The following is a 19,797-nucleotide window of genomic DNA, read 5'->3' as shown; positions in this document are numbered from 1 at the left end:
TGGGGGTCTCCATGGCAGTGGGGCCTGAGGTGTCCTTCACAGGAAGGCCCTGCTCCTACTGGCTCTGTTTCTCTAGTTTATCTCCTAGATGTTCACACTTCTTCCATTTGAATGGGTTTTAGTTGACTTTACGTGTGGTTTTCCCTTCCCTGCCAACGCATTGACCTTTGAACACATACTGAATACAGGTCTTAGACTCCAATTCTGAAATTTAAATACGTGTTGCTACTGTCTTTGTTTTTTCATGGACTTCATGTTTCAGAGCAGTTTTAGGTTTACAGCAAAATTAAATGGTAAGTAGAGAGAGTTGTCATATACCTCCTGCCCCTCTCCCACCAGTCTCTCTTACCTTCCTTAACATCCCCTACCAGAGAGGCACATTAGTTAGAACTGATGAACCTCCAAAGGCATGTCATTACCACTCAAAGTCCATAGTTACATTAGGGTTCACTCTTGATCTTGTGCATTCCTTGGGGGTATAAGAAATGTATAATGATGTTCATCCACCATTACAGTATCAGAGAATAGTTGCACTGTCCTAAGAATCCTTTCCATTATTTTTTGTTGTGTTTTTGCTAAATGTCCCAGCATAGAAGGGCAGACCTTACCTCTAGCCCACACCCAGACCTGACTCCTGAGCTTCAGATGAGTTCACAGAGCCTATCTGCTCAGAAGAGGAGTTCCGGTATCTTCATCCATTCCTCTTCCCTGTTATCAGATGTTGTGAATGCATTCTCCTTGTAAAGATCCTTCCTTTCCTTATGGACCACATCCACCACCCAGGCCTGGCTTTCATCACCTCTATTGACCTCCAGTTTTGCTTCCCTCTAACCTATCCTAAGCTTTAACAAACCTTGACTGTGTTTGTAAAACATGGCTTTCATTACATCAACCTCCTACTCACAGACCTACAATCAATCTCCAGCTCCCAAAGAATCAATCTCAGTTCAGCCCGCCAAAGATCTTGCCTAACCTGTGAACTGTACCAGCGACTCCCCAAGGCCCTCAACCACAGCCATGGGTGTCTTTCTTGCTGTGGTGTTTACATGCCATCTCTGTCTTAGAACCTCTCTGCTCATCCTTTTCCTTCCACCTGGAACACTCTGCTCACTGCGTATACATTCACTGAGTGCCTTCTAGGAGTTACCACTCCCCCAAGTTCTTATGCCGTGAGATCCTCTTGGTAACTTGATCCATGCTCACCTCTGTCCTTCCTGGATGCCTCTTCCTGTTTACATTACACTTTTAGACATTTAATTACCTCCTGAGCTGTTTGGCTAAGTCCTGGCATGTGGGCAGCTCTGTAGCTGGTACACTTTCAGCAGGGCCTATGCTGTGAACATCTTTGATCTTCCCCACCCTATAGTTTTAGGCACATGGCAGAAGGTCCATGAATCCCCCCTGAATAGCACTGAATTCATTTTTGAGTTTAGAAGAGAGTGGTGGCTTCTGATGGGGTGCAGCATCATAGCCAATAAGCCAGAGAACGTCTCCATGGCAACTTGAAATTCTCCACATCATTATCGACTCCACACGCTAGTATATGAGTTTGGTCAATCTTTTTTGCCTGGTTTTGCAAACCTTTTCACTAATAGGTCATCATTTCAAATGCACTTCATTTTCATGAAAGGATTCTCCCGGCAATAAGGTAGGGCATCTTAGTTTCAACTAGCCTTCTAACTTACCCTTAGGGATGGTAGTGTCTCCTAATTCCTCATACATGTTCCTTAATCACCACTGTTCTTATCTGCAGCCTATGAATGTACTTTTTAGACCTGATACAGAGGGTGAGTCACAAACTCTCATAATAGTGCACATGGATAAGTAACACATCTAATTTTCTGACTGTATCATAGCAGCTGACACTAACCTGAGATGCTGGGAAAAAAGTGTACCATCCAGAGGCCATTTACAAACACATTAGTTAGAATTCTTATCTTCGCATGTAATGGAGGGCTCACTACACTGAGCCACTGAAGATTGCCGGATGATTGGCTCATTTCCTCCTTTCAGGTGATTTCCAGTGCCCCGCTCCTAGACCAGAACATGACAGAGGGAGTGGGGCCAATGGGACGCCACCAACACTGTCCAGTAGTGTAGTGCGCGCATGCTATCGTGAAGGCACCACTCTGACGGCAATGTACAAGTCAGGAGGGATGCAGAACTGTCATCATCACTGTGGCAGTTACACACTATAACTTGGCCAAGTCTTTACTACAATAAAATCTAATTATTTCAGTGTTCAAACAGATCTGTGAGCCAATCTTTTTTTTTTTAACATGAAAAGCCTCGAGTTTTCTTTTTTCATTTAGATAATAACACGCCTCATATTGTTTTTTCACAGTGATGGTATTTTATGATGATACATCAATGAACCTAACAGAAGTTCAATTAAACATCATACACGTAACTAACTGTGTATCTCTGGTTCTTCAGAAATGGGGCTTGTGAGTGATCTTTTTAAAAGCCAAGGCTTAGCCATGTGTATCTTTGTTGTAAGAGCTCTCTGCAACAAAAAAAATCTCAACACTTGATCCAAATAGAATGTTTTTTTTTTTTTCTCTCCTCACCCTCCCACTACCCCACCTATAAACACGCAGCCTTAGTTCTGAGCAGCAACAGGGTTTGAGCCACCCTGGTATTTCTTCTGGCAGAGAAGCATTAAAGCTACCTTGCTTTTTGTTCTGCTCCAAGGCTGAGATAGAGTTGAATGGTCTCCCACGGAGAGGCTGGCAGCCTTCTTTCTGTAATTCCTACCTCTGTGAGATACACTCCCCCACCTCACCCTCCCTCTCCTCCCCCCACAGCAGAGCCGCCTGTTTTGTGAAAACTGGCAGGGATGGGAGCTCAATGTGTTTGAACAAACAGGTTCCTTGGCACAGCAGAAATCTGGATAATTTTCTTAGGGAAGTTGGAGTCCAAATCAGACAGATAGGCAACTGCATACCAAATGAATTCATCATCCGAGATCCTGTCAGCTTGTCATCTGATAAATCCCATGGGTGTTACTGTGTCCCTCAGCTTTGAAGTACTTTCTTCACAAAGAAGAATGTGTAAGAAGTTAGGTACAGGCAACCCCCTGCTTTCTCAAAGTTTGCGGTACAAGCCACTTGGCTTTTACGAAAGACCTAGAATGGTTTTTGCTAATCTGGAGAGGATCTTAATGTATCCAAAAAAAAAAGCCTTACTGTACTAGGGTAGGTCTCTCTTCCAAGTGAAGTAGTAGTGCAAGGTGAGCTCTCGGAAAGCTGGGATACTCTTTGCATTACACAATTTTGGCTTACAAATGGTTTCATATGAATGCTCTACCTTCAGCTAGTGGGGGAAACTGTAATTCTTTTTAATCCACTGAAGTGAACGTGATTTAGGAGGGCACTTCAGAGTCAGGGTCTCTGGCAGGCTGGGACTGACTTTATGAGTGCTTCTTGAAGGAAGCAGGTAGACTGCATTTAAGCAGCAAGGATTCAAATGCACTTTTGGTTTCCATTAGCTTGATGCTGGCTGGGGCCCCAGGGTCTCCAGAGTCTGGCTTCTCAGAAGCACAAGTGATCACTCATTGCATCTCATGCAGGCCATGGGCTCCTGCCCATGACTGCTTCTCTCCTGGTCACTCACAGAAAACAGCATGTTTTCTGGGATGCACAGGCTAAGTGTTGCAGGTTTTTGTCATTCAGTCAAAAGCCATTTTCTACTGAAATGGAAACTCATCACTTTGTTGTTCTTCTCTGGGTGTGACATTTAAAATAAAATAATTTTACAAAACTCTTAAAGTGATCAGAGAACTAAGATTTCAATCAGGGAGGTTTGAAGGCATTGTCCTTCACTACTCCCCACCACCCTAAGCTTAGTCTTTTTCCTTTTCTCTCTCTCTCTCTCTGTTACTCTGTTTCAGTTAGAACAAAATAACTTGGCTGAGAGACCAGGATCTCATAAAGTAGAGAATTACATATGAAGAACGTAAAGGTGTACTAATGGGGGGGCACCTGGGTGGTTCAGTTGGTTGTATCTGCCTTCAGCTGAGGTCATGTTCTCAGGGTCCTGGGATCAAGCTCCGCATCAGGCTCTCTGCTTGGCAGGGAGTCTGCTTCTCCCTCTCCTTCTGTATACTCTCTCTCTCTATCACAAATGAATAGATAAAATCTTAAAAAAAAAAAAAAAAAGGTGTAGTAATGATCTACCAGGAAAGGTGGAGAAGGGGGACCTTCAGGAAAAAACCAATGGCCATAGTAAGCCCTCCGTGGGAGCACCTGTCCCAATGTACTATCACCTCAAGGATTTCAATCAGTGTCCTCTGATTAAATCATGCCACAAGAGATCTGACCTTTTATGTACACGACTCTTCCTATCCTCTAAAAAATTAAATCCTTTCAGCTATAGATTTGCTGAACATAATTATATCACAAATGCCAATCCTTCTTCCTTCCCAGCCACATTTCACACTCCATGGCCTTCAGCACCACGTGGTTGAGGGAGTCTTTTCTCAATGTCGGGGGGTTTAAGTAGCTGGGCTCCTGTTACGGGTGCCACAGGGACAGATGGAATGTTTGGTGGTTGTGCTGAATGTGATGATCGTGACTGACTCCTCCTTGTGAAATATGGGCAGGAGACAGTACATCCTTCTGGGAGCAGCAGGCAGTCTGGCATTCAGGATTCGCTGGCTCCCCAACACAGCAATATGGTTGCTGGGAACGGGGACTTGATTTCCCAGCCAAGCATTTCACCACTCAGCTCTGCTCAGGACTTCTGTACTGAGGCCTTCACGACACAGTTGTTCTCTCTTGATGTTCCTGGGCCAAGAACTCCCCTGTCACTAATTATGACACAAAGTAATCTGCAGCTCATGGCTTCACACTAATAAGATCAGTTTCTAGGCTTTGAGTTTAATCAAGTGCTGTCACTTATTGACATAAATTCTTACAGATTTTTTTAAACAAAAGTTTGGCAATCACACCAGCATCACCTTAAAACCGTGGCTGTCAAGTAGTGAATGTTGAGCATGGCTAAACGTCGGGGAGGTGCAGCCACTCTGCCACCAATCTGGGCCTGCAAATTACGCAGAACAAGCTGACCTGCATCACATTTTTAAAAAATAAGTGTTATTTTTGTTTGGTTCCATCTACATCCTGAAGACATAAACTGGTGCCTGTTTAATTGGTAAGTAACATAGGAGAAGGGGTTGAGAAGCCATGAATTTAAATTTACCTGCATGTAGATTCCTTATATTCACTGGGGGGAAAAACTGCAGGCCTTACTCTTCTGGGAATGTTATTCTAATTCAGTTGTGTTCATTCAGCACTTGTTATTAAGCGCCCACTGAATTCAGCTGTTGTCTGAATCGCAAGTTTATTCAACCATTAACCAGTATTTATAATACAAAAGGATGAGTTTACTTTTATCTAGAAGCTACATGATGCAGCTTTAAAAATTAAATGACAGTGTGGCATCTGTTCCTTTTTGGATCACTGTAAGTGGATTTCCATCAACTCTAAATTACTCCTGAGCGATTTCTCCAGCTCGCTTTTTTTTTTTCCCCACTAGTGGCTTGTCTGGTTGGTTCACTGCTTGTGGACGCCTTTAGTGAGGAGAAGTCGAGGAAAGTGACATGAGCCAGGTCCTTGTCTGTCAACGAGGCTGCTGGTGGGGAAGCTGGTGTAGAACAGAGAGGAGCAGGAGGTGGAAGTTTTGGGGTCCTAAGGCACCTTCCTGTAGAAGCCAGCCATGTGCCTCCCTATGCCCTGAATTAATGACTGAGGATTAATTAATTTCATATCTTAACTCTAGCCAATGTACCTAGCCCTTAGTAAAAATACTCAGCACATATGAACTGGACCTGGGAGACATTCTGCATCAGTTTGGGTGACTTCCTAGTCCAGTCATCTCTTAAGGGACATGGATTTTTATTGTGTTTTTTTTTTTAAAGATTTTTATTTATTTATTTGACAGACAGGTTTTTTTTTTTTGGATTTTTATTGTTTTAAGGAAGAGACAATGCCTAGTTTTGCTTTTCAAGCTTCATGGGTCTTCCCAAGACTTTCTTAGTTCAGTGGTCGACTGGTTGTTGGAGTTGCATGTTTACTTTACTGTTAAGGATTTCAAATCAACTAGGACACATGGCAATTGGAACATGACATGTATCTCTCCATATGATGGATATGTAAGAGTGCTTTTTTATTCCATTATATCTATATCCGTAAAAAGAGAAACAGTTTCATTGGAGCTGTCAGCCAGAAAAATTATACATATTGCTAATGGGAAGACATTAGCTTCGCTGACACAGAAAGTGAAAAAATTATATTCGCAATAGCCCCAGCAGATTCAGAAACATTTCCTTTTGTAAGTAGTCCGAGAAACTGCAGATCAGAGTATGGCCACTTAGTTGTCACTGTTTCTGACTTAGCTTTTTGGTCCATATACTGGAAAATTTCTTATATGTAAATTTTCCATATGTATGTTTAATATCATTGTATTAATATATGTGATACCATTGTGTGTATGTTTAAATATCATGCCTTTAACATCACCTGCTGGAAATGCTGGATGTTTTAAGCACTTTAGGGTCTAGTACACATTGTGTTTGATCGCATTGTTAGATTACGGCTTCTGAATGCAAACTGCCACGTTGTCATCAGACACAATTTTAATCTCCTGTTTTTACAAATTGTTAGAGCTCATGAGAATGATTTATACCACCAAACCCTAATTATATATGTGGTTTACCGAGGGACTGTCCTCCCATCATATGCACCCACCCCAGGGATTAATTACCACCTCCCTCACTTGATGCTTAGGGCAGTGGAGAAACCAAGGGAAGGCGAGGTGGTGAGGGCCAGAAGAGCGTGCTGGGGTTGAGTGCAGCTGTAGCCACCACGGGAAGAGAAAAACATTTGCCCTCCTGGGCCACCCTTAAACTTCCATAAATCCAATTATCTTTGAATGCGTTCAGTAAGTGGAACAAACCAAAAGTGTGGATTTGGCTTTCACCTCCCCAGTTCTGTGCCCTTAATTAGTTCACTGAAGTCCAAGCATAAATTCAGGACTATAACTTCATATTCTCATTTCTTGAGATGTCTATGGGGTGAATAAATAGAGTATGTCTATACCCTGGGCGAAGTCAGGGCCGGAGAAGAGGTTGGGTGGAAGATGGGGATGAAGGAATCATTACTTCTGCCCAGATGGTCACTCTCAGGAGATCTCATCTAACTGGGTCTTAGGAGAACCTCTGGGAGAGAGGTATCATGATTACCATTTTCCCAGTAAGGTCGAAGACATTCGGCACCCTTTACTTTTTCCAGTTTTGGGTGGGGTTAGTGGATTATAGTCCGTCTCCTCAGACTGTAAGCAATGAGAGGACAGGATAACTCAGTGCTGCACACTGTTCCACCCTGGGATTTAGTGGGGAGCCCACACAGACATGCACTGGATGTGTGTTAAATAGTTAACGTCAAAACCAGGATTCAAGCCAAACTCTTGAAACCGTATCTTCTGTCTTCCAGACTTGTCCTGGACACATATTTATTTTCCTTAAGAGCCTAAATAATTTCCAGTATCATTTTATCACTTCTCCTTTATCATTTTCAGAATCTCAAGAGCATCCCAGGATGTTATTTTTATTCCTCTTCTTCTCCTGTTTCTTCTCCTTTTAAATTGATGCTGGGAATGGAAGCAATACTTGGGCTTTCAAGGGCTAGGGCTGGGAAGGATGACAGGATATTTAGTTTCCCGTTTAAGACCTGTTTATGCTATTATAAAGAATACAGCATTTTAGAAGGAAATAAACCAGGAGTGCATCGCTATTATTCTTTGCCCATTATAATTTACTAAAACAAAAATGCTTCTCTTTCTGGTAGCATACAACCGCCAACAGCCCAAAATGCAGGTGCTCAGGAATGTAAGGCTCATGAATGCCATTTGCCTTAGCTTCCTGACATCTTGGATGCAACCCCAGTAGCTCTGGCTGTTGTAGCCTTTCAAAAAGCCCATGAGGACTCAGAGGTGCATTCAAAGTCAAGCTCCAGTTCCCTTTGAGAAAGCAACACTCACCTGACCAAGTCATGCATATAACCCTCCTACCCGTGGAGTTTCTGTTTTACCTTGCCCCTTACCATATCAACAAAGAGTCCACACTCACATATCATCGAAGACAAGTTTCTGCCTCTTGCAGTCCCTGTGGCCATTGGCACCTGGAGACCATGGCTCTGTCTGTGGCCGTGACTTGTGGAGAATGTTTTCGGAATTGTTGTGAGCGGCCTTCTAAACAAAAAAACAACACGCCAGTCTTTCAGAAACCTGGCTGAAAGGGCAACCCACTGTTTTGTGTTCTAGGTTAGAACTGACGATCCCTTGAGTTTAAATAAAGAAAAAGAAATATGTGTGTTCCAGTTCTCATGCTGAGGGCGTCTGCATGCGTTGTTAAATGGCATTCTTGTAACAGTATCAGAAGGGAAGTTCTTAATGACCCACACTCACAGATCCAGAAACTGAGGCTGGCTGAAGTTAAGAAACTTCCCCAAGTTCAAATAACTACTGTGGGTGACACACAGGGCTTAGGACTTAAGCCCCTACTTTTCCCAATTGGCTAGACCAGTGGTTGGAGACCAGTGGTTCTCCAAGGTGATGTCTGCATTAGAATCATCCTGGGGAGTGCTATCAACACACAGACTGCTGGACCCCCACCCATCCAGAGCTGAATTTAGGATGTGGAGTGGGGCCCGAGAACATCACATTTCTAGCAATTTCCAAGTGATATTGATCCAGGAACCAAGCTTTCAGAACTGCTGGCTTATAATCCCTCTCAAAAGAGAAGTCATTCAGGTCACAAATGGACTGATTCTCATGAGCTGTCCATGAAGAGCAGAAAAAGGCAAAGGGAATAACTAGAAATTATTTAAAATGTGTTTTTAAAAGGAACACTATTGATATGTGGAAAAATTAAGAAATCACATTCCCTGGAGATTCAAATATTTATAGAGCACCTATTGTGTGCTAGCCCCATGAATCATAAAGCAATTTTGATTACAAAATTCAAACGGTTTCCTCTGAAATAATTAAAATGTGTTGAGTGTGTATGAATGCTTCTTTAAATATGGGCTGATTTTATGTGTAGTCAAGCCTCTTGATTGAAAGAGCCCCCAGGCCTCTGCGTTCCTTTTTGGCACTCACGGTAGCCATTACCAATGTGTGTGATTTCCTGTCTATGTCATTCTGCCCAGCCAGACTGTGAGCTTCCCACAGGCACAGAATAAATCTGTTACGTCATCACTGGATCTCTATTGCTTGGCACAGTGCCTGGCACACAGTAAGTACTTGCTCAATAAACATCTGTTTGGTGAAAGAAAGAATGACTGAATAAAGTCTGTAATTATTTTACAATTCTCTGGACATCATGGTTGCTTTTATGTTAGGATCTAGTGGTGAAGAAACGTTTTGTTTGTGTTTTGATTTGAATTGGTAGTTTTTTTATTCCAGTTTTTTCTAGTAAGGTCTTAGACTCTTTGAGCCTAGAATTAATGGTAATTGTTCTCAAATAAGGGTGCATCAGCTAGTTATTAATTTCCTGATGTTACAAGATTTTGGCTCTTGCCGGACCTTCTACCAACTACTTTACCTCTGTAGTTCATGGGATGGAACATTAAATACTGCCTTCCCCCATCTTTCTTTTGCAGAGCCCTATTCTCCCTGCCTCACAAAGCCCTGCTAGTATTGACAGCATGGTGGTGATGTGAGAGAACTTGGGAGGATGTGCCCCACAGGATGTATGATCCAGAGCCACCAGCTGTTAGAAGGAGTGGCCATAAAGAGGAACTAACATGTAGAGTTAGTTACGTAGGTATCTGTAGGTATCGGTTCCTCAGATAATACCAGCTCATTTAAATCTTCTCACCACCATTTTGCCAACGAAACCAGCTCAGAGAGATGAAGCAACTGGCCAAAGTCACATTTGGACTAGATATAAGGTTAGACAGTCTGTGGACCCCAGGCCCCTGCCCTACTCCAGGGAAACACAGGCAGCTGGAATCACCCCTGGGAAAGTTGCTGGAAAAGAGGTGGTGGCCTGGTCCCACATTTTGGCCACTGCACTTGTCACTGAACTTGGAATAGGAAATCCCATAGTTCTGGCCTAGAGTTTCAGTCCCAGATTTAACTCTGCCCTGGGGCAAGGAATCTTCCCAAATGAAAGGGCTGGTTGGTCCCAAACTCCCAATTTGCAGTGTCTCCAAATAGTAATCCTTTGGGGTCATTTCTCTTCAGAGTGGGAAATGCAATCCTACAAAGAGGCATCCTAAGCAGAGAAGAGGCTTACAATGTCTCCTCTGGTTTCTTCTTCTGTCATTCTCTGTGGGAAGAAGTAATGGGGGGTGCTGGTTCACCTGGACTTTCCAGAGCAGCATTTAGGGATTCTTAGGAGACCTCAAGCATGTGTTTAGACTGTACCAGGCTAGAGACAGATGAGTATAGAGGTGTGCTCAATTTCATTTTTATTTTTATCAGGAAAGGAAGAGAATCAACATACCGTGAGGTCTCCGGCGTGAGACTGCAGCTGGTTCTCAGCCTTATGCTTTTTGTTGGAGGAGGCAGAAGTGAACAAGCCACTGCCATTTGATCTGCTGGAAGAAGTTAAGTCCTCACTGGGATATTTGTGTTTAGATGCATCCGAAAGGGGTGAGATGGGTGACCGGAGCATTTTTTCATTTTTATTTATTGGTATTGCCAAGCTGAAAAAGGAAATCACAGTAATGGAATGTCACACAGTCAGCACAGGGAAAGGTAAATATTTTATATATGACCCAAACCTCCCATTTAAAATCTACTGGTAGGAAGGCGTTTATTGGGAATTATTATACCAGGAAATAATTTTATGGCCTTAGGACCATAAAAAACAATAAGTAAATTTTACTCATTGTTTCCTTACTCATCTTATTAGGATGAATAATAATTCTAGTGCTAAATGACTAACACTAGTAAGACTTTCATTTTTCTGGGTTTTTCATCTGAGGATCTCAAAACACTTAACAACTTACTATTTTTCTAACATGCCGAAGTAGCAAGTAACGGGAAAGTCAATCACAAGATATATGAGTTCTCCACCTGTAAAAGGACTTTTGATAACATCTGAACTTGTACTAATTATTATATGAAGAATAGCAGAATCACAGAATAATCTGCAAAGTGTGAGGCCAACTTTCAGTTGTTAGGTTTCTGGGCTAACCAAACATTCATCAGAATAAACACAGAACAGAAAACTGTCATTAAAAGTTACATTTGCCGGGGGTGCCCGGGTGCTTCAGTTGGTTAAGCATCCAATTCTTGATTTCAGCTCAGATCATGATCTCAGGGGTTGTGAGATGAAGCCCCACACTGGGCTCTGCACTGGGTGTGGAGCCTGCTTAAGATTCTCTTTCTCTTCCTCTGCTCCTCACCCCTTCTAAGAAAAAAGTTACATTTTCTGATTTCTAGTTCCTTATTTCACATCCAAAATTAATTGTTTATGCCAGAGGAGGACAACTGCTATATAATTTCACTTTTATGTACAATCTAAAAAACAAAACAAATGAACAAACAAAAAACTGAAACAGACTCATAAATACAGAGAACAAACTTGTGGTTGCTGGACAGAAGGAGGGGGTGGGGGGAAGAGGATTAAGGAGTACAAACTTCCAGTTATAAAATAAATAAGCTGTTGGGATAAAAAGTCAATAATACAATAATAATTTTGGATGGCGACAGATGGTGACCATGCTTATCATGACGAGCACTTCACAATGTATACAGATGTTGAATCACTACATTGTATATCTGAAACTAACAAAATATTGTATGTCAACTATACTTCAATTAAAACCAAAAAAGCCCACAAACAAATGAATAAAACTATTGTCTATTCCTCAATATAACTCTCCCCCAAAATTAACCATCAGAGAAAGAGTCACCTATATTTGAATCTTTGCTATGTATGTTTATATTGATGGGCTTGTCTCCATTACTTTACCCTGAAAAAAAAAATGAGGGAAGACACATTAACCTGAAATAAACTCAAACACTGCTAATTTGGGATGCTCAGAGAAGTCACTTGACATAGATAGTTAAAAAAGGGTAAATCCATTTAACAAAGACTTAGTCTCTAGTCCTGCAATTATTACTTCTTAATTGCATGTGTTGGCTATCACTGCAAACAAGCCATTAAAGTCACTTCAAAAAGCAATTTCCTTAGTTGGTGGTCACAGTGTAGAAATTACAAACACAGTCTTCTAGAACAGATAATAAAGCCAAAGTTTTTAATGTTAAAATAACAAGGTTCTTTGTGTTATGCAAATAGATCTGGGTAGGGACAGAGTTTCTGGTGATACATTTCTGGTTCAAAAAGTACTGTGTGTCTAACAACCCAGAAGTGAGATGTGTTCTGGAAAACTCCCTTGGGCAAATCAAAAGTGGCTCAGGGATGATGAAAACACTGATGTTGTAGATGTGAACAGTCTGTACATAATTGTGTCTTGACAAGTAAGCAAAGAAAGTCATATTTCTAAATATTATTTTACATATTATGTGGTTTGAAATGTTCACAGAAAACCAAATTATTACACTAAACATTATCATGGACATAGGATTATTTCTTCTCCATCATTCTAAGTTTACATACTCAAGTTGACCAAATCAACTTTATTTGGATCTCATCTTTGGGATAGCTGATCCCCTTATATACATTCCTGAGGTGCACAGACCACCTTTCTTAGAAAGAACTTGAAGCACTTTTATATGCACGGGTAATTATGTAACATGAATAAAACTATCTGAGCTAGAGGCTCTGCCAGACAAAGGCTCTAGAACAAGAGCTTTTATCCTGGGGTCTGTGAATGTGGATGGGAAAAAGTTACAACTTTTCACTGAAATGGATCATTTCCAGAGAAGTGGTTTAGCGGGAGTGGTGCTAACAATGCCTGTGATTGTGTCATCAGCAGGAAACCACAGATATTCTCATGTCATGTCACAGCGGTTGCAGACATCTTGAAATATTGCTTATATCTGTCTTTGTCGCTACTTAGATATTATGGCAGTTACTAGGATCTGCTAGAAAGGTTTTCAGTGCATTAACAAAGAAGCACGTTTAAAACTATATCACATATTTAAAAGACGTTTTGGAGCCACATTTCTCCTATTCACATTTCCCCAGGATTCTGGGCACCCACTAGGCACAGTGCCACCCACTAAGCACAGAGCACTGTGGGCTAGGCCAGGCCAGCTTACATGTGTACTCTCCCTCTTGCTCAGACCTTCGAGAGCCCTCGTCTTCCTTCCCAAGGTGACTCTCACACTGCAGTGGGCCTGTGCTTGTGTGCCCTCACTCTCCAATTTCCTCTTGAAGGTTTAGTACTGCTCTACATCTTCTCCTAACCTTTCAGTTTACATTTTTATGTGTTGTGCTGAAACATTAATCTCCCCTTAAAAATTCTATGTACACAGTCAGGGAGAGTGAGGACTATCTTAGCAGAGGAAAAGTGGTTTCTGAGCTGTGGTATTTCTAAATGGAAAGAGCATCTATGACTGATGATAAGCTACTCACTTCTAATAAATACTGGGGACCTTGCCTTGCTAGAAAGCCATTTGTCAGAGAGGGAATTTGGTGCAACGTGGGTCCATTTGGAACCCCTTTAGAGGAGTGACTTGGTGCCATTTAACCTTGGAGACACACACAGATCCTGTCTAATGCCATGATTTTAGTCTATATCCAAGAGATTAAACTCAGTTTATATTTTTTCATTCATGTTAATAAGCTTAGTGTTCTTATGGGTTTAGTGGCTATTAAAATAATGGTTTGAAAATTCAGTTACTGAGTTTTCAGAGGGAAGGTGTGTCTTTGAGAGCACAGAATGAGTATAACTAGTAACCGGTCTTTCGTTAAAAAGGAGTCCTGGCAGTGGCTCTGGGGTTGTGACAGGAACACACATCCAGGCTTAATTGTTAGCCTTAGGTTAGTTAAGTCAAGGGAAACAAGTCTGAAGACCCAGACCAGAGCAGTCATTAAAAGATCTGACTCTCCTCTAATATGGCACCTGCCTTTTGGACCCAGAGATCCTTTGGGCTTACCTGTACCTTCAGTGGAACATGCATACCTGTTGATATTCATGCTGCAGTGGTTTGCAGGTAAAGTATTATTGGCAGAGGCAGTCAGTCGTGAAGAGCTGTCTTTTTCTCCCTGGGCCTTCTTGACCTCCCTGTAGTCGTCTTCATTGTCACACTGCACGGAAATAAGCAAAAACTAATCAGCTCTGGATTTCAAGGGATCATAATGAGCTCCCACCACAACGTTCTGCAGAGCAAGGGCTCCCAGGAGACCAGCTTACTCGGCTTCTCCAGAGAGTATCCCAACAGGAATGTGGTTGCACCATTCCTGTCCTTGTTCTAGGTTCCTGGTCAGCTCCTCAACCAACAAGAATGAAATCTATCAGTTTTACTATTGACATTTTATTGAGAGGAAAAGCATGACACCATGATCAACATTAGAGAGGGAACATTGTGAATGATGAAAACTGGTCTGTCATCAATATATCTGACTTAGCTCTCCAAAGACGACCTCTTCTGAATTCACATGTACCTCCAGTGTCTCTCATTTTAGCATTTCTTGGTATCTGAATAAAGTATAATTACCATAACCTGGGCTTAATGCCATAAGGACAATGACAAGCCTAGACATTTTTTTGAAATATATGGCTTTTATGAATTTCAAGTAAATGTTGTTACCTCTTGGTGTCTTAATTCTAGTTAACAATTTCTATCCCATGACAGCTTAGAATTCTTAATGTAACTTTTATTATAAAATAGTATTATGCTGGGCAAAATAAGTCAGTCAGAGAAAGACAATTATCATATGGTTTCACTCATATGTGGACTATAAGAAACACGGAAGAAGACTGTAGGGGAAGGGAGGGAAAATAGAATGGGAAGTCATCAGAGAGGGAGAAAAACCATGAGAGACTCTTAACTCTAGGAAATAAACTGACGATTGCTGGAGGGGAGGTGGCGGGGGGAGATGGAATAACTGGGTGATGGGCATTAAGGAGGGCACGGAATGTGATGAGCACTGGGTGTTATAAACAACTGATAAATTACTGAACACTACATCTGAAACTAATGATATACTATAAGTTAGTTCATTGAATTTACATTTAAAAAATAGTATTTCAATGGAATTCTTGTTTCCATGATTGTGTTTAACTTTTTAAAAAAGATTTTATTTATTTATTTGACACAGAGAGATCACAAGTAGGCAGAGAGGCAGGCAGAGAGAGAGAGAGAAGAGGAGGAAGCAGGCTCCCTGTGGAGCAGAGAGCCTGACGTGGGACTCAATCCCAAGACTCTGAGATCATGACCTGAGCCGAAGGCAGAGGCTTAACCCACTGAGCCACCCAGGCGCCCTGTGTTTAACTTTTATACGTGTATTAGGGTACAATGTAAACACTCAACAAAGTTCCATTTTTGGTGAGAAAGCGGACACAGTGACAGTATATTCAGGGCTTTCAGCAGTGTTTTCCAGGATGCAAGTGCTGGCTTCAAAGATAGAAAGACTTTGACCTTCTCTCTCTAGCTGGGATTGTCATACAGCCTCTGTCACAGGATACCAGATGCTTACACTGAAGCTGACCCCAAGTGACCCCAAACCAAAGCTCTGAATCCCTAGTCTTCTGCTCTGGGTCCCTACCAGGGCTAGACTCTGAACCTTTGGCAGCCAGGTCTATGGCATCCCAGAGCTGGGTATTAACACCCCAGATGCTGAGTGAAGATTGTTATGAAAATGTTCTTTCACTTCTCTGTGTCTGTATTTAATGATGACTCACTAGATTTTAGGAGGAGGGCTAGGTGTCAGGCTTGGTGTAAATGAAGTTTCATAAGTTAAAAATTTTTAGAAATGCCATAATAAAATTATTTAAATATAGAATATTATGGAATTTATATATATGTCTTTCTGCACATCTATTTATGTATGCTATATGTATTTCCAATCTATGTTTATCAATTTCTAGCTACGCATATTTCTTAAAAAACTATTTTTTCTCTTTCTTTCCACTAGTCTATCCATTTACCCATCAATCCCACAAATAATGAGGGGGTCAGTTTATCTAGAGGGAAACAGGAGGGAAGAGGGATAAAGAAGTAGCCCATATTACTGAATTATATGGTCCGAACCTGACAACACCTCTGCAAAGATGTCACCATTTCACAAATGAAGAAACTGAAGTACAGAGAAGCTAAGGTCACCTGATTAAGGTTCTCTAGGAGGCCAGGGCTGACTACATAATTTGCAGGGTTCAGTGCAAAGTGAAAACACTGAGCCCCTTGATCAAAAAACTGGAAAAGGTCCTTGATATAGGTCTTAGTGATACTTTTTTGAATTTGACACCAAAACCAAAGACAAGAGGAAAAATAGATAAGTAGGACTATACCAAACTGAAAAGCTTCCGCACAGCAAAGAAAACCACCAACAAAATGAAAAGGCAACCTACTGAATGGGAGATGCTATTTGCAAATATATATCTGATAAGGGGTTAATATCCAAAATATATAAAGAACTCCTACAACTCAATAGCAAAAACCCAACCCAATTAAACAAAGGGCAGAGAATCTGAACAGATGTTTAGACACCATGCTAATGGCCAACAGATACATGAAAAGACGCTCAACATCACTAATCATCAAGCAAATGCAAATCAAAACCACAATAAGATTACTTCACACCTGTTAGAACTGCTAAAATAACAAACACAAGAAATGGCAAGTGTTGGTGAGGATGTGGAGAAAGGGAACCCTTGTGCACTGATGGTGGGAATGTAAACTGGTGTAGCTGCTCTGGAAAACAGTATGGAGGTTTCCCCCCAAATTAAAACTATAATTATCAGATGATCCAGCAATTCCACTTTGTATATTTATCTGAAGAAAAGGAAAACAACAACTCAAAGAGGTATTATGCAACCCCATGTTCACTGTAGCATTTATCACAACAGCCAAGACATGGAAACAATCTAAATGTCTGTCAATGCATGAATGGATAAAGAGGATGTAGGGTGTGTGTGTGTGTGTGTGTGTGTGTGTGTGTTGGAATATTATTTAGTCATAAAAAATGAAACCCTGCCATTTGCAACAGCGTGGATGGAACTTGAGGGCATTTTATTAAGTGAGATAAGTCAGACAGAAAATAATACTATATGATCTCACTTAGATATAGAATCTAAAAACAAAGCCCAAATAAAGAAAAAAGCCCAAGCTGATATATAGAGAACAGACTGGTGGTTGCTTGAGGGGAGGGTGAGGGGAGGGCAAAGTGGATGAAGGGGGTCAAAATGTACAAATTTCCAGTTATCAAATGAATAAGTCATAGAGATGTAATGCAGAGCATGGTGACTGTAGTTAATAATCCTTTACTGCATATTTGAGGGTAGCTAGGAGAGTGGATCTTGAATGTTTTCATGAGAAAAAAAAAACATTCTAACTGTATAATGATGAATAGTAACTGTATTTATTGCGGAGATCATTTTGCAATACATACAAAAACTGAATTGTTACGTTGTACACCTGAAACTAATATAATGTTATGTCAATTATGCCTCAAAAGATAAATGGAAGAAAAAAGCAGGAAAAGAGTAATGTTATAAAGTACTAAAGTAGAAAACATTTTCCTGTCTGTCAAAGTCTTTCTCTTGATCTGTCATGGTGATGTTTTAATTACCATTTCATATCGTGTTCCTTCAGGCATGGGGATACGTAGTGGGCAGAGGCAGACTGAAGGGCCCAGGCCAGTCCCGTGACTAAATGCATGCACGGGCCCAGCAGTGGTTTCCCCGTGCCTGTCAGGTGTATAGGGCTAGGGAAGTCCACATTTCCTCTTTCCACGGCCCACTCCTCAACCCAAAGCCAACCTGCATCCCCTGGGAGATTGTAGTCCCCTGCTCTGAGACTTCTCACATGCTGGATGAGGGCTGGGTGAGATGCTTATCTTGACCTGATGTGCCTTGGCCCCTGGGGGCTTAAAGGAGAAGCACAGGTCCCTGGAAGGAGATGGGGACTAGGGGGCGGCACAGGGCCTGCTTTTACACTGTGTTGCCAGAAGTGTTTCAGTATGGGAGTGATGATGGAAACTTTTCCTGTAAGCCTTTTGACAAACTTTGGAGTGCCAAGGGGCCAAAAGGCTGGCAGAAGCCGTGCTGTGGAAATAGGCAGGATGGGGGACCACATGTGAGTTAGAGCTCCACAACCCTCCCCCAGTCCCTGGGTCCTATCATCCCGTCCATCGCACTTCACTTAAAAACACAAAATCAGGGGTGCCTGGGTGGCTCAGTGGGTTAAGCACCTGCCTTTGGCTCAGGTCATGATCTCAGGGTCCTGGGATAGAGCCCCTGTATCTGGACTCTCTGCTCAGCGGGGAGCCAGCTTCCCCCCCTCTCTCTGCCTTCTTGTGATCTCTCTTTCTGTCAAATAAAATCTTAAAAAAAAATTAAAAAATAAAAACACAAAATCAGGGATAAAATGAATTTCAAGATGGCAACCTCAAGCATTAAATTCCAAACATAGAGCCCTTCTGGCCAGGGGCTGGTGGGGAAAGTACTACACAGCCCTCAGACTAATGTTTTATTGGGAGAGCGCAGAGCCAGATGTTCCGGGTTCCTTCCTGACTCTGCCCCTTATCACCTGTGGGAACCTGGGGCATGATGCTACAGGATCTCTGAGCTTCAGTTTCCTCATATGTAAAATGTATTACAAAAACCTTTGCCTCATTAAGTTGTAAGGACTGAATGCTTTAATAGTTCAAAGTGCCTAGAGTAGCATCCCTCATGGGGATATCATAGGTATGTTAACTATTGTGAATGATTTTGTCCTCAATTTGGAACTATCCATGATAGTGAGATCTTTGGTTTGTCACCTGTGTGTTTTTTGCTGTGGCCCGAGTTACTTCTGAAGGTAACAGTAATGGGAGGGGACCAAACTCCTCAAAATCGGCTTTAATTTATGAGTAAGTTATTTCTGCCCTCAAAAGTCTGCAAACATGGCCAATAGTGAGGGCTGCTTCCAGATGGAGAGCTGCCCCCCGCTCCCACCCCAGCACTCGAGCCTCCTTTCTTACTCCCTGCCTTCCTGGTGCACCCTGTTGACCTTTTTAGTGCCATGTCATCCCTGGTTCTCTGACTACTCCATGCTTGTCCTCCTCAGGGCCTTGCTCCCAGTCCCTCTCCAACACAGAGCTTCTCCTTGGTCAAGGGTGCTGGGAGCAGCAGCCGCTGGTTTGGACGCTGCAGGCTAGTGCTCCCCTCCCTTGGCCTGTCCACCCCCGGCCTGGTGGCCGAGACTCCTGTTTCCTGCTTCACCCCAGTCATAGCCTTACACTCTGTCAGGCTATTGGCTTTAGGTCTGTGATTGATTGATCACTGTCACCCTGTCCCTTCCAGCAAAGAGTGAGGGGCACCTTATATTTAGCTTTCTACTGGCCCCAGGATCCAGCTCGCCTCTACACACTCTTGGTAAGGATTTCCCATATGCCTGCTTTACCATGTGGTTGGACAGGGCTGAATTATCTATAATGACAAAATGGGACTATGAATGGTGCTTCTCCCATCTGGCAGCTCTAAGGATTCAGCGGAGTTAATCAATGTCAGGTACTTAAGCATGTGGCATACAGGAAGTACTCGAGGAATGATGCTGAGTAAGGACACACATAAAACGTACTGCCTGTCCACTGCAGACCGGTGTTCCCTGTGGGCTTCAACACTTCCCCACAACTTAAGGGAAAGCCCGCCTCCCCTTGCCACGCCCTCAGCC

At 42.2% G+C, this 19,797-nt stretch overlaps 1 protein-coding gene across 1 annotated transcript in view; it reads right to left on the bottom strand.

The window, feature by feature from the left end:
• The window catches only part of LOC111155836 (AF4/FMR2 family member 3), a 531,558-nt gene that overhangs the window by 19,725 nt on the left and 492,036 nt on the right, over positions 1–19,797 (bottom strand). Inside the window, exons 13-15 of the mRNA XM_022516254.1 lie at positions 14,106–14,230; positions 10,511–10,712; positions 8,129–8,250 (exon numbers count right to left, since the gene is read on the bottom strand). Of these exons, the coding sequence (XP_022371962.1) occupies positions 8,129–8,250; positions 10,511–10,712; positions 14,106–14,230 (449 nt within the window). The remainder of the gene's footprint in view (positions 1–8,128; positions 8,251–10,510; positions 10,713–14,105; positions 14,231–19,797) is intronic.

The sequence above is a fragment of the Enhydra lutris genome, unplaced genomic scaffold (assembly GCF_002288905.1).
Source record: "Enhydra lutris kenyoni isolate GAN:26980312 unplaced genomic scaffold, ASM228890v2 scaffoldscaffold44, whole genome shotgun sequence".
Classification (NCBI taxonomy): domain Eukaryota; kingdom Metazoa; phylum Chordata; class Mammalia; order Carnivora; family Mustelidae; genus Enhydra; species Enhydra lutris.
This window is presented reverse-complemented; position numbering and strand designations above follow the sequence as displayed.